This window comes from Canis lupus, chromosome 18 (genome assembly GCF_003254725.2).
Source record: "Canis lupus dingo isolate Sandy chromosome 18, ASM325472v2, whole genome shotgun sequence".
Lineage (NCBI taxonomy): Eukaryota > Metazoa > Chordata > Mammalia > Carnivora > Canidae > Canis > Canis lupus.
In genome coordinates this window covers 38015980-38028191 of record NC_064260.1, presented here as the reverse complement: position 1 = coordinate 38028191, position 12212 = coordinate 38015980, and the positions used below count along the sequence as shown (strand labels likewise).

The following is a 12212-nucleotide window of genomic DNA, read 5'->3' as shown; positions in this document are numbered from 1 at the left end:
ACTGGTGATGGGGAAATATTCCTTTATGAGACTGGATTTTTTTTCCCTCTAGGCATATTTCAGTTTTCTACTGTTTTCTTTGGCCCCCTGTTCCAGCCACTTGAAATTTTTTCCTTATCCATTATTCTTTATTGCCACTTCTGAAACATATCAAACACAAAACTATGTTGTGCATTAAATTAACAAAGGCAGTTTATTCATAAACTTGAAACAAAGGAAACAATTTTTAGTAAGTTTTATTTCAACAGAAATTCAATGATATTAGCAAAGAGTAAGTTCAGTGAGTAAAATGAAGAAATACGGAGTCAGTTTAAAATTGGCAGGTGTTTTATTAAGATATAGTTTTTGGAAGTGGGGGAGATGTTCTAGCTTGTCTTTTGGTATATTTGTCATTGATTGGTTGGCTGCAAGTGGGCAAGTGGATAGTTTGGAAAATTTAAAGAGGAAGAATTTTTTAATGTTAGAGGTAGAGAGCTTTTTGAGACTCCTAATTTCCTGCAAGAGTTAAGATCATTAGCGGGTTCACATTGGTGGTATTGTTCCCTTGAAATGTAGACTTTTTGTAGCTCACTTCCACCAATACAATTTTGAGTTTCTGGAGTTATTTTGATATTCAAGAAAATGATTTTTAAGTCAAGCTCAAAGCTTTATTTTCACAGAAATAACACTATTAAGCTACTGCTTAAAGGGACTTCCATGCAAGTTAAGGGAAATAGATGAACAGTTGAAAACATAAATACAAGAGCTGAGTGTCGATGGTGTCTGTGAAGAATAGAACAGGCTTAGGGGAAAAAGTCCATGGGAAGGGAATGACTATTTTGTAAAGTTCCTTATGGCAGGTGTCTTTGGCCTCCCTGGATTGGTATAATTTAACAAGCAATCTGAAGTAAGTATAAAAATAGCTCATACAGTGGAAATAGCAAATACAAAGAAGCTGGGACAAGGTGAGATGGGGACTGTCCAGTATTGCCAGTAACCAGTGATACGAGGTGAGATGAAGGGCAGCTCAATTAAAGCATAAACTAATAAGTGATATTAACCATTTCAAAACATTTATTACCAAAGAAAGCCAACTATCCTTATTATTTTTTAATGCAACTTTAAAAACAAAATGTGAAGAATGGTATTGAAAAGATTAAGGTAAAAATAATGTAACCACATCTCCTTTTATTTTAATGTGATTATTTACTTTTGGAAACTTCCACATGAATATGCTTTTTTCCCCCAGATCACTCAATAATGGCTAAAACATTAATTTATTGAGATGCTATCATTATTGACATTCTCTGGATGGAATGTGTCAACAAAAGCACATACTTCATTATATAAGCCTCATTAAAAACCATTATTGCATCTTTTCTGCACTTTAGATTATTGGAACTATTCCTCACCTAAAGAAATAAATAATATTAGACAAAATTTTTTCTAATATCCCAAATATACATTAACATGTAGTTCTAGTGTGGAGTAGATCTAAGTGGGATAAAATACTTTCTGTGGATCTACATCATTTATAGACCACACCTAGAGAATATTTTGCCTTCTCAGCAACCTTCTTGAATGCATTCTTGACCTCTTTGTTCCTCAAGCTGTAGACCACAGGGTTCAGCATGGGGATGACCATAGTATAGAACACAGATGCGATTTTGTCTGTGTCCATGGAATGATGAGAACTTGGCTGTAAGTACATGATGATGACTGTCCCATAAAATAAGGAAACTGTAACAAGGTGAGAAGCACAGGTAGACAAAGCCTTCTGGTATCCCTCACCTGACTTTATCTTCAAAATGGTAATAAATATGAACAGATAGGAAATAAAGATAACAAAAAGTGCAGAAAACACATTAAAGCTTGAGATAAAAATGAGAATCAGCTCACTGAAGTGTTTATCAGAGCACGACAGAGCCATGACTGCTGGAATATCACAGAAAAAATGATGAACAACACTGGACATACAGAAAGAGAGACTGAAGGTATCTACAACATTTACAGATGCATTTAAGATGCCACAGGCATAGGAGACTATGGTGAGATGAGCACACACACCTGTCGTCATGGTGGTGGCATAATGGAGGGGTTTACACACTGCTATATAGCAGTCATAGGCCATTGATGCTAAGAGGTAATTTTCCACAGTAGCAAAGACTGCAAAAAAGAACATCTGGGCAGCACATGCATTGTAGGAAATGACCTTGTCTCCTATAAGGAGCCCAGCCATGACCTTGGGAGTGACTGTTGAGGAGTAACAAAAGTCTACCAGAGACAGATTACTGAGGAAAAAGTACATAGGAGTATGGAGACGAGAGTCCAGCAAGATCAGTGTGATCATCCCCAGGTTCCCAAGCAGAGTGATGAGGTAAATGAGGATGAATATTACAAAAAGAGGAATCTGCAGCTCTGGGGCATTGGTTAGTCCCAACAGGATGAAATCAGACACCTCTGTATTGTTCTCCATAGATGTGATTTGAGAATCACAAGATGCTCTGTGGTAACAAGAAGAGAACAGAATGATCAATAAAGGGAAGTTGCACAGAAATCAAAATGCATTAGCAATATTTTATTATTGCCATAATTTATTTTAGAATATTCTCCATTTCTAAGCATGAGAATGGCAATGCAATTTAGTGATAGCTTATCCATACAAGAATAGACTTTTATAGAGGAAGGTTCATCACATAACATCTTCCCAACTTATTTTTGTAGATGAGTAAATTGAGTCATAGGAAGGGGTAGTGAGCTGCCCAAGCTCACATACTAGAATGGATTGAACTCGTAAATCAGATCTTTTGGGTCCACTTTCACGTCGATATGTTCATTCAACCCTTTCATTATCCCCATAAGATTTATTAGTTATTTTATATATATATATATATATATAAAACAGGTAACTTGGCAACAAAGAGACTGAGTATTCAAGTTTACATGGTATTGACAGGACCAGGATTTAGACACATTCAGACTGGTTCCCAAATTTAATGTCATCAATGAATTGGAATTGATTTTAATCCTATTCAATTTACAGTTAATCATGTATCCATTCTTCCAAGTTCAATGCTTGGGGCTGGACAGTACAGGAATCCACAGGTACACATGTATGCACACAGTGAGATAAATGCAACATTAGAGACAGAAACAGTCAACAAATGCTAAAGAAGATACAGAATTGGGTGCTGATGTGCATGTGCATTCACACAGAAGAACTCCTATTTATCACCCAGGAGATATTGTCTTAAACTAAGTTTCCTGAGCTTCACTTTATCCATCAGTAAAATGAAGGTGATATTGGAACATAGCTCCATGTTCCTGTAGTGTTAAGTGAAGTAATCATGACAAACAGTTCACACAGAGTGGGTGTTCAGCGTTATTCTGATGAGTTCTATATGTAATATTACAATTAGGATGAAGCAATGATGTCTGTTGGTTTAGGGACATTAGTGGCAACATGCAGAGCTTTGAGGTGTGAGTGAGTTTTGATGTCTGGTAGCTTTACTCTGAGTTGTATTTTCTCATGCACTATGTCCACTAAAATCTTTTGTTTCTTCCAGTATTTCTCACTCTCTCCTACATCTCTTATGTTAGTGGCTTTGCCAACCATTCTGTGTAAGAACCCTCACATAGACCTCTATTATTTAATGTCTTCCTTTTGATCCACATGTTAGCCTGAGTTGAAAGACTCTTAGTTTATTTTAGATTCATTATTACTGCCATTAGTGTCAACATTTACTGGTTCATGAATATTGAGGGTTGAAAATCTATGTCTATGGGTTTGACTCTTGCGCTGCAGATCATTCTTGTGCAAGCACAATGTTTAAAACTTTTTTATTTGTATTTGAAGTCTTTGGAGGCACACCTATTTTCTGGTAACTACTGTTTGCTACCATCTTCCTCTTGGCCCCTCCACATGTTACACGTCTGGAATTACCGTATTTATGTTTGTGAACCCATCACTCAATAACAGTATAAGCTATAATTTTTATTTAGCATTTGTTATGTTTTGTTATGACTGGAATGTTCTTATTGGATCTCCATGGATAATCCAGTATAAAATTGTTATCTCAAAATCCTTATCTTACTTATTTGTGCATAATACCTTTTACCCTGAAGAGAATATAATCACAAATTCTGGGATTAGGGTGTGGGCATATGTGGAGCATTATTCTAACTGCCACAATGGAGATGAAAAGAATATATAATAGGTAAATTATCTAGAGAGTTAGAAATTGTTGAAACTAAGACACCTTCATGATTCTCATGACCAACTTTCTGATTGTGTATAATAATCAACAGAAGGATAGAAAGAGGTATCAACTCCTCCAGTGTCACATATCTGGATGAATCCATTCCCAAATCAGATTTATGAGTGTAAGGAACAGCTTTAATTCAGTGCTTATGTGCTAGTTTATCTCATAGTTCGAAAATACAGACAAATAAGCAGGCAGATAGACATCAAACACAGGAAGTTGGGAAATGGTTGCATGAGGGATGGATGGATAGATGGATGAATAGATGGGAATAACAAAAAGGAAGGGATATGAATTGTGTATGCACACACACACTAACACACACATATACTTATAACCTAATTACAGTTAAGAAAATGAAGGATTTGAGAAATTATGTGCCTTCTTAAAATTCTATACCTAATGTGAAATGTTTAAGATACAAACTCATCTCTCACTAATTTTAATGCCTGTGGCCTTAGTTGTTGCATTGCCAGATTTTCTTGATCAAATAATAAAAGGGCAGGTTATGGGGAAATAGTAATAAAAATGAAGTAAGGATCTTGGTAACTTCATGATGATCCTTCTGGTGTCTTTTTTTTTTTTTTTTTACTTAATCAGAAACAATTTATTTATTTATTTATTTAATTTATTTTTTATTGGTGTTCAATTTGCCAACATATAGAATAACACCCAGTGCTCATCCCATCAAGTGCCCCCCTCAGTGCCCGTCACCCTGTCACCCCCACTCCTCACCCACCTCCCCTTCCACCACGCCTAGTTTGTTCTGGTGTCTTAAGAAGTGTCATTTCACCCTGTTTGGTTAGTTATCCCTACAATTACAAGTCAACACATAGTAAACAAGGAGAAATTCACCACCAACTCAGAGTACCATCTATCATAGTTGCTGAGTAAGCCCTAATAAAAAGTTTTTCTTTTTTTCTAATGCAAGTGCCTGATTTATGATTTGATGCCTAGACATCCAGAGACATCCACTTCAAAGATATCTATCTCAGATATACACATTGCCAGCCACCAGATAAAGAGCCAGCTCCCCACCCCCAGACTCCTTTGTTTTAGAGATCCTGGTTGATTTAGATAACCTACCATCTGGGCCACTTGTTTTTTGTTTTTGTTTTCTCTCTCTCTTTCTATGCTTTAAATTCCCTCTCCTGTGTTTTAGGTTTATCACTAAAGAGTGAAACCAGGATATTCTAGGCCCCTACCCTCCACACCAATAAAATCAGAACCCAGGCCTGCTCTCTATCTCTATCCATGACCTTGCTGTGTGACCCAAGGTGTACCATGAGGTTTCCAGGACCTGTGAGTAATAAACCTATCTCTTTCAGAGTTTCCTGGTGGGTTATTGCTGAACACATCTTGCAGTTATTATAAGAACCACAAAGATCCATCCAGCCACAACCCTGGTTATCAATAGCCTGAGACCAGCACAAAACAATAGGTTTATACTATCCTCTTAAGAAAAGCAGCATGAAATTTCATAAATTCTATAATACTCTCTGCTGATAAAAATGTTTCTGCATTCGAATGCCCATACTTAAGCCAAGGTTTTAGGAAAAGTGTCCAGATAACTAGAAATCAGCTAAAAAAAACTCATGGAAGATGTAGCTGCCCCAGTGCTTCTGCATCAATTACGTTTTTTTTTTTACAAAAAATATATATCAAAGATAGAAGCTTACCTTACTCTTGAAAAGAAGAAAGAGACAATCCTGAACTGTGAGTCTGAAATCAGAAATTCAGACCTACAATAATGTATAAACAATTTTGGAGCATATCTCTGGTATTGGTCAAAATGTTCCAAGGTACTTGAGACATGGAAAGATGAAAAAGGAGCATGAACATGGAGCTAGGAAAACAAGGTTCAAGTCTTGCATCTACTTTGGATTTTTCTGTGTATTACAAATGTCATTTACCTTACACTGAGTTCAGTTTCCTTGTTTATGGTATAGAAACAATAAAATTACTTCTCTCATGATTTCACAGGATTTTATCTGTGAACAAGGGTGAGTCTATAAAGACCTTAGTAAGGGTTTTTATTTCGACATAAAATAATATAATTATTATCTTAGGGTGTTTCTCCTAGCTGTGGTTGCTGAGTCCTTGCCAACACTCAGTTTGGGGAAAGACTGGTGTGTGTACTATAAAGCATTAGCATTCATTTGGATAAAGGGCAACTGAAGGAGTCTACTCAGTCTACTCTCTGAGTAGACTGGTGGAGTCAGGGTATGATTTCAGATCCTAATGAATGAGAACCAGGAGAAAATTTGTTGGCTTGAAATTCCTAGGGGATAGGTGCCTGTGAGGGCAATCACTTCTATCTAGGGAAGAAGCAATTAAACAGAATACAGGGATATATAGTTTCTTCCTTTGACTAGCACACAGATGCATTTGTGATAATTTTTTTCCTTTCCTCAATTTTATTGCCATTCAATACAATAAAGAGTGGGTTTGACACATTTACCTTTTTAATATTATTGATATTAATAACATAGTCTAAAAACTTGTTTTTTCTGTCTGCCATCTATTTTATTTCACTTTATTCTCCTTTCCGTTCTTTTACTTGTTGTAATTAAATTGTAGGCTACTGGATTTTTAGAGACTGATATGTGAAATCCCTATTTTTTTCTTGTGTTTACAACAAACCAACAATATGACACATTGGCCAAAAATATGAAGAGCAAATTCAGCCTTAATACTATAAGTCCATTCAAAAATTTGATTATGGTCTGTAGACAGACGGGCTTCTTTTCTACCCTGAATTGCCTGTCATGGCAGATGCAGCTAATGCTCTATCCACATACCCCAGGCAGGCACTCATGTGGCTCCAGAAGTGGGAGTTGGGGAGTCAAGAAAACAGAGAAAGGTGGTCAAAGGTACAAATTATAAGATAAATAAGTTCTGGGGATGTGATGTACATCATGATAACTATAATTAACAATACTGATACATATATAAAGGTTCCTAAGACATTAGATCTCAGAAGTTCTTATCAAAAGATAAGAAATTTGTAACTTTGGGGTAAATCCCCAGCAGTGCAATTGCTGGGTCGTAGGGCAGATCTATTTTTAACTCTCATTCATTTGGGGAATATAAATAATAGTGAAAGGGAATAAAGGGGAAAGGAGAAAAATAAGTGGGAAATATCAGAAAGGGAGACAGAACATGGAAGACTCCTAACTCTGGGAAATGAACTAGGGGTGGTGGAAGGGGAAGAGGGCAGGGGTTGGGGGTGACTGGGTGGTGGGCACCTGACAGGATGAGCACTGGGTGTTATTCTGTATGTTGGCAAATTGAACACCAATAAAAAATAAATTTATTATTAAAAAAAAGAAATTTGTAACTATGTGTGGTCATAGATGTTAGCCAAATATTGTTGCAATCATTTCTTTTTTTCCCCAGTGATATTTTATTTTGTTTTTGGTTTTACTTAAATTCAAGTTAGCTAACATTTAGTATATTATTAATTTTGGGGTAGAATTCAGTGATTCATCAGTTACATAAAACACCCAGTGCTTATTATATCAAGTGCTGTCTTTAATGTCCATAACTCAATCAGCCCAACCCCCTCTACTCCATCAACCCTCAGTATTTTCTCTATAGTTAAGAGTCCCTTATGGTTAGTCTCCTTCTCTGTTTTTATCCTATTTTATTTTTCCTTCCCTTTCCCTATGTTCATCAGTTTTGTTTCTTAAATTCCACAGAAGAGTGAAATCATATGGTATTTATCTTTCTCTGACTGACTTATTTCACTTAGCATAATACACTCTGGTTCCATCCATGTTACAAATTGCAAAAATTCATTCTTTTCGATGGCTGAATAATATTACACACACACACGCGCGTGCGAGCGCACACACACACACACACACACACACACACTTAGATATACCACATCGTCTTTACCCATTCATCATCAATGAACATCTGGAGTCTTTCCATAGTTTGTCTATTGTGGACATTGCTGCTATAAACATTGGGGGTTGCAATCATTTCAAATAATTACGTCGTACATCTTAAACTTATATAATATGATATATCATACCTTTTAAAAAAGTAGAAAAAACAAAATTTGAAATTGGCCAATATAATTAACCAGATTGAGGAGAAAAAACATATAATTATCTAATTTATTAATTCAGAAAAAATATCTGACAAAATATCCAATGCCGTCATGATAAAAGCAACAAGAAATCTAAGAATAGAAGTGAACTTCCACAAAATTATAAAAAGCATTGATAAAAAGCCCACAGCTAACATCATACTTGAATGTGAAAGAGTGAAATCCTTTCCTGTAAGATCACATACCAGAGAAGTGTGCCTGCTTTCACCACTTTTATTCAAAGTTGTACTGAAAGTTCTATCTAGAGCAGTTACCCAAGAAAATGAGAATTACAAGCATGAGAGACTCCTAACTCTGGGAAACGAACAAGGGGTAGTGGAAGGGGAGGTGGGTGGGGGATGGGGTGACTAGGTGATGGGCACTGAGGGGGGGCTGTTGACGGGATGAGCACTGGGTGTTATACTATATGTTGGCAAATCGAACCCCAGTAAGAATATATAAAAATGAGAATTACAAGGCATATAAATTTGAAAGAAAGAAGAAAAATCATATGATTTTCAGATGACATGATCTTATATAGAGAAAATCCTAAAGAATGTACAAGAAACTATTAGCTAATAAACTTAATCACCAAACAAAAATAAGCTGTGCTTGAATACGCAAGCAATAAAAAATCTTAGAGAAAATTTACGAAAATATTCCACTTATCACATCATACTTATGTTAAAATATAGAAGTATTTTATAATAATTTTAACCAAGGAATACATTTAACCAAGGGGTGAAAGATTGTACACTAAAACTACGAAATGTGTGGGAAATATCAGAAAGGGAGACAGAACGTAAAGACTGCTAACTCTGGGAAACGAACTAGGGGTGGTGGAAGGGGAGGAGGGCGGGGGGTGGGAGTGAATGGGTGACGGGCACTGGGGGTTATTCTGTATATTAGTAAATTGAACACCAATAAAAAATAAATTAAAAAAAATAAATTGTTGAAATTCAAGGAAGTCTAAATAAATGAAAAGACATTCTATGTTCATGGATTGGAAGTTATGCTATTGTTTAATGGCAATATTTTCCAAAGTGATCTACAAGATTAATGCAATCCCTATCATATTCCCAATGACCAGAAATAGAAGGGTTATTCTAAAATTCCAGGGACCATCAATAGCCGAACAATATTGAGAAGGAAAAACAAAGTAGGAGGACTCATACTTCTTGATTTCAAAATTAATACAAACTTGAAATAATCAAAGTAATTTGATATTGCCTTAAGGTTAGAGACATAGATCAATTGAATAGAATGACACACAAGAAATAAACTGATATATCCATTACCAATTGATTTTTTACAAAGGTGCCAAGTCTAATTAACTAGTAAAGAAGTCATCAACAAATGGTACTGGGACTACTAGATACTCAAATGCACAAGAATGAAGTTAGACCCCTTCCTCATACTGTATATAAAAACCAATTCAAAATGGTTGATTACTAAAATACAAGAGCTAAAAACATAAAATTATCATAAAATGTGGGGAAAGTCCAGGTTTTGGATCTGGCAATGGTGTTTCATGGATTACACCAAACATAAACAACAAAAGAAAAAAAGAGATAAATTGGACTTCAAACCTTTGTATGACAAAGTACATCTTTAAGAAAGTGAAAAGGAAAAAAAAAGAAAGTGAAAAGGAAATATACAGAATGGGAAAAAATTTGCCCATCACATTTCTGAAAAGGACATAATATACAGGATATATAAAGAACTCAAACAACTCAACAACAGAAAAATCAATAGCTCAGTTGAAAAATGGGCAAGATATTTGAACAGATATTTCTCAAGAGAAGACTTATTAAAAGCCAATAAGCACATGGAATTATGCTCAAAATCATTAGGCATTTGGGGAAAATGAACCAAAACTACAAGATACCATTTTATGCCCTTTAGGATAGCTATTATTTAAAAAAATGGTGCTAACAGGTTGTGGCAAGAATGTGGATAAATTGGAATCATTGTGCATTGCTGGTGGGAATGTAAAATTGGAAAGTTGCTATTAAAAACAGATTGGTGGTCTTCAAAAGTTAAACATACAATTACCATATGAACCAGCCATTCTGCTCCTAGTGATATCACCAAAAATGAGAACAAGTCCTCAAACAATATTTGTGCATAAATACCAATAGTTATGCTGCATTATTAACAATTGCCAATAGGTGACAACCATTCAAACGTACATCAGTTGAGAATGGGTGAAAAATGTGGCATATACATACAATGGAATATTAGTCAGCCACAAAAAGGAAGTATTGATACATACTGTGACACAGATGAGCCACTTCAAAACATTAAACTGAATAAAAGAAGTCAGACATAAAAGATCGCGTGTTATATGATTCTGTTTACACCTATCCATAATAGGTGAATCCATAGAGGTTGAAAACACATTTTTGGTTCCCAGGGGCTGGGGCCTTCAGAGGTACAGGATCTTCTTGGTGAGTGAAAAAATCTTTTGGAATTAAATAGATGTGATGGCTGCAGAACACTGTGAATATGCCAAATACTACTGAGTCGCACACTTTATTTTTTAAATTGTTATTGAATTAAATTGAGTTGAATGTGAATTGATTTTATTATGCTAATCTCACATAAATTAAAAAAGGAGAGGCAGCGGGAAGTTAGACAAATAGGAGGAGAAAGTAATGGGACCACAAAGGCAGATATTGACTGATGGGAATAAAGCCAGGAATGCAGGCAGCCACCTGAGATGAGATCTACAAGGGACAGAGTCTCCCCTGGACACTCTGAAGACTGATACTTTTGTTCCTTCCCAGTGAAACTGACTTCCAACAACTGGCCTTCAGAACTGTGAGAAAATCAACGTGTGTTGTTTGAAGGCCCTGGAGTGTGCTCATTTGTTACAGCAGCCATAGGAAACTGATATAAAATTTTTATGATCTTGTGTTCAACTGTGAGTTCTCAATTTAATGTGTTACTGCAGCATAACCTAGCGTGTTCTGTTGTTTCTGTTCTGTTTTTACAAACAGACGATGCATTTCTTTGTTCAATTCCTATCAAGCAGCTGTTTATCTCTTAAAATATTTTACTGAGCTTCAGCTCTGCTCTAGGACTGAGTCTTTGTTAGTGACCAGACCAGAAATTGTGCCAGGATGTATAGCACTTTAATTTCATGGGGAAAACAAACAAAAAGAGTAAACACACAAAAATGAATATATGATATTTTGATCATTATGAAGGGAAAGATGTTAGAGATAAATATTTGTGGGTTTTTTTCCATGTAAGTTTGTTCCTACATGGGATCATATTTCATTAGATACTCTTGAGTTCTGTGGAATAGACATTAGTCTAGATTCTAAGAATACATACCTAAATGAGATAACATTTTTTTATCACAACAGCTTGTAATTCAGTATTACAGTTAAACCTATAAAAACAAGCCAATATAATTCATAGCTGCTTTAATAGTTCCCTGGAGAAGTTTGGCAAATTAGATGAATGAAGAAGGATAAGAAAGGGAACAGAAGGGAAAGGATACTAATATATTTTGACAGCTACTCTGTTTCAGGCACTGAGCTGTGCTCATTCAGTACCCATTTAATATAAGTCTATGAGAGAGGCATTAGGTTCCCCTTTAGAAACCCAGAACACTTAAATAAATTTCCCTATATCACAAAGTTTGTCTTGGAATTGAATTCACATTGAACCTATTCTCTCTCCAAACTCTGTGCTAATTTAATTGGTGATAGCCACTTTGGTTATGATATGGAGGCTGAATGAGGATTCACAAAGAAAGCAGTGTAGAATCAAATTGTGTTAGAGAAATTTGATAGTTTTTCCAGTATATATCCTCCGCAGCCCCACAAAAGCATCCACATGGTCTTATGAGAAAGCTCCTT

At 35.6% G+C, this 12212-nt stretch overlaps 1 protein-coding gene across 1 annotated transcript; it reads right to left on the bottom strand.

The window, feature by feature from the left end:
* Window positions 1-1507: 1507 nt before the first annotated feature.
* Window positions 1508-2458, bottom strand: LOC112663156 (olfactory receptor 5B17-like). Its single transcript, XM_025451734.1, has one exon. The coding sequence runs from the start codon at window positions 2453-2455 to the stop codon at window positions 1508-1510; it is 948 nt and encodes a 315-aa protein (XP_025307519.1). The 5' UTR covers window positions 2456-2458.
* Window positions 2459-12212: the final 9754 nt, after the last annotated feature.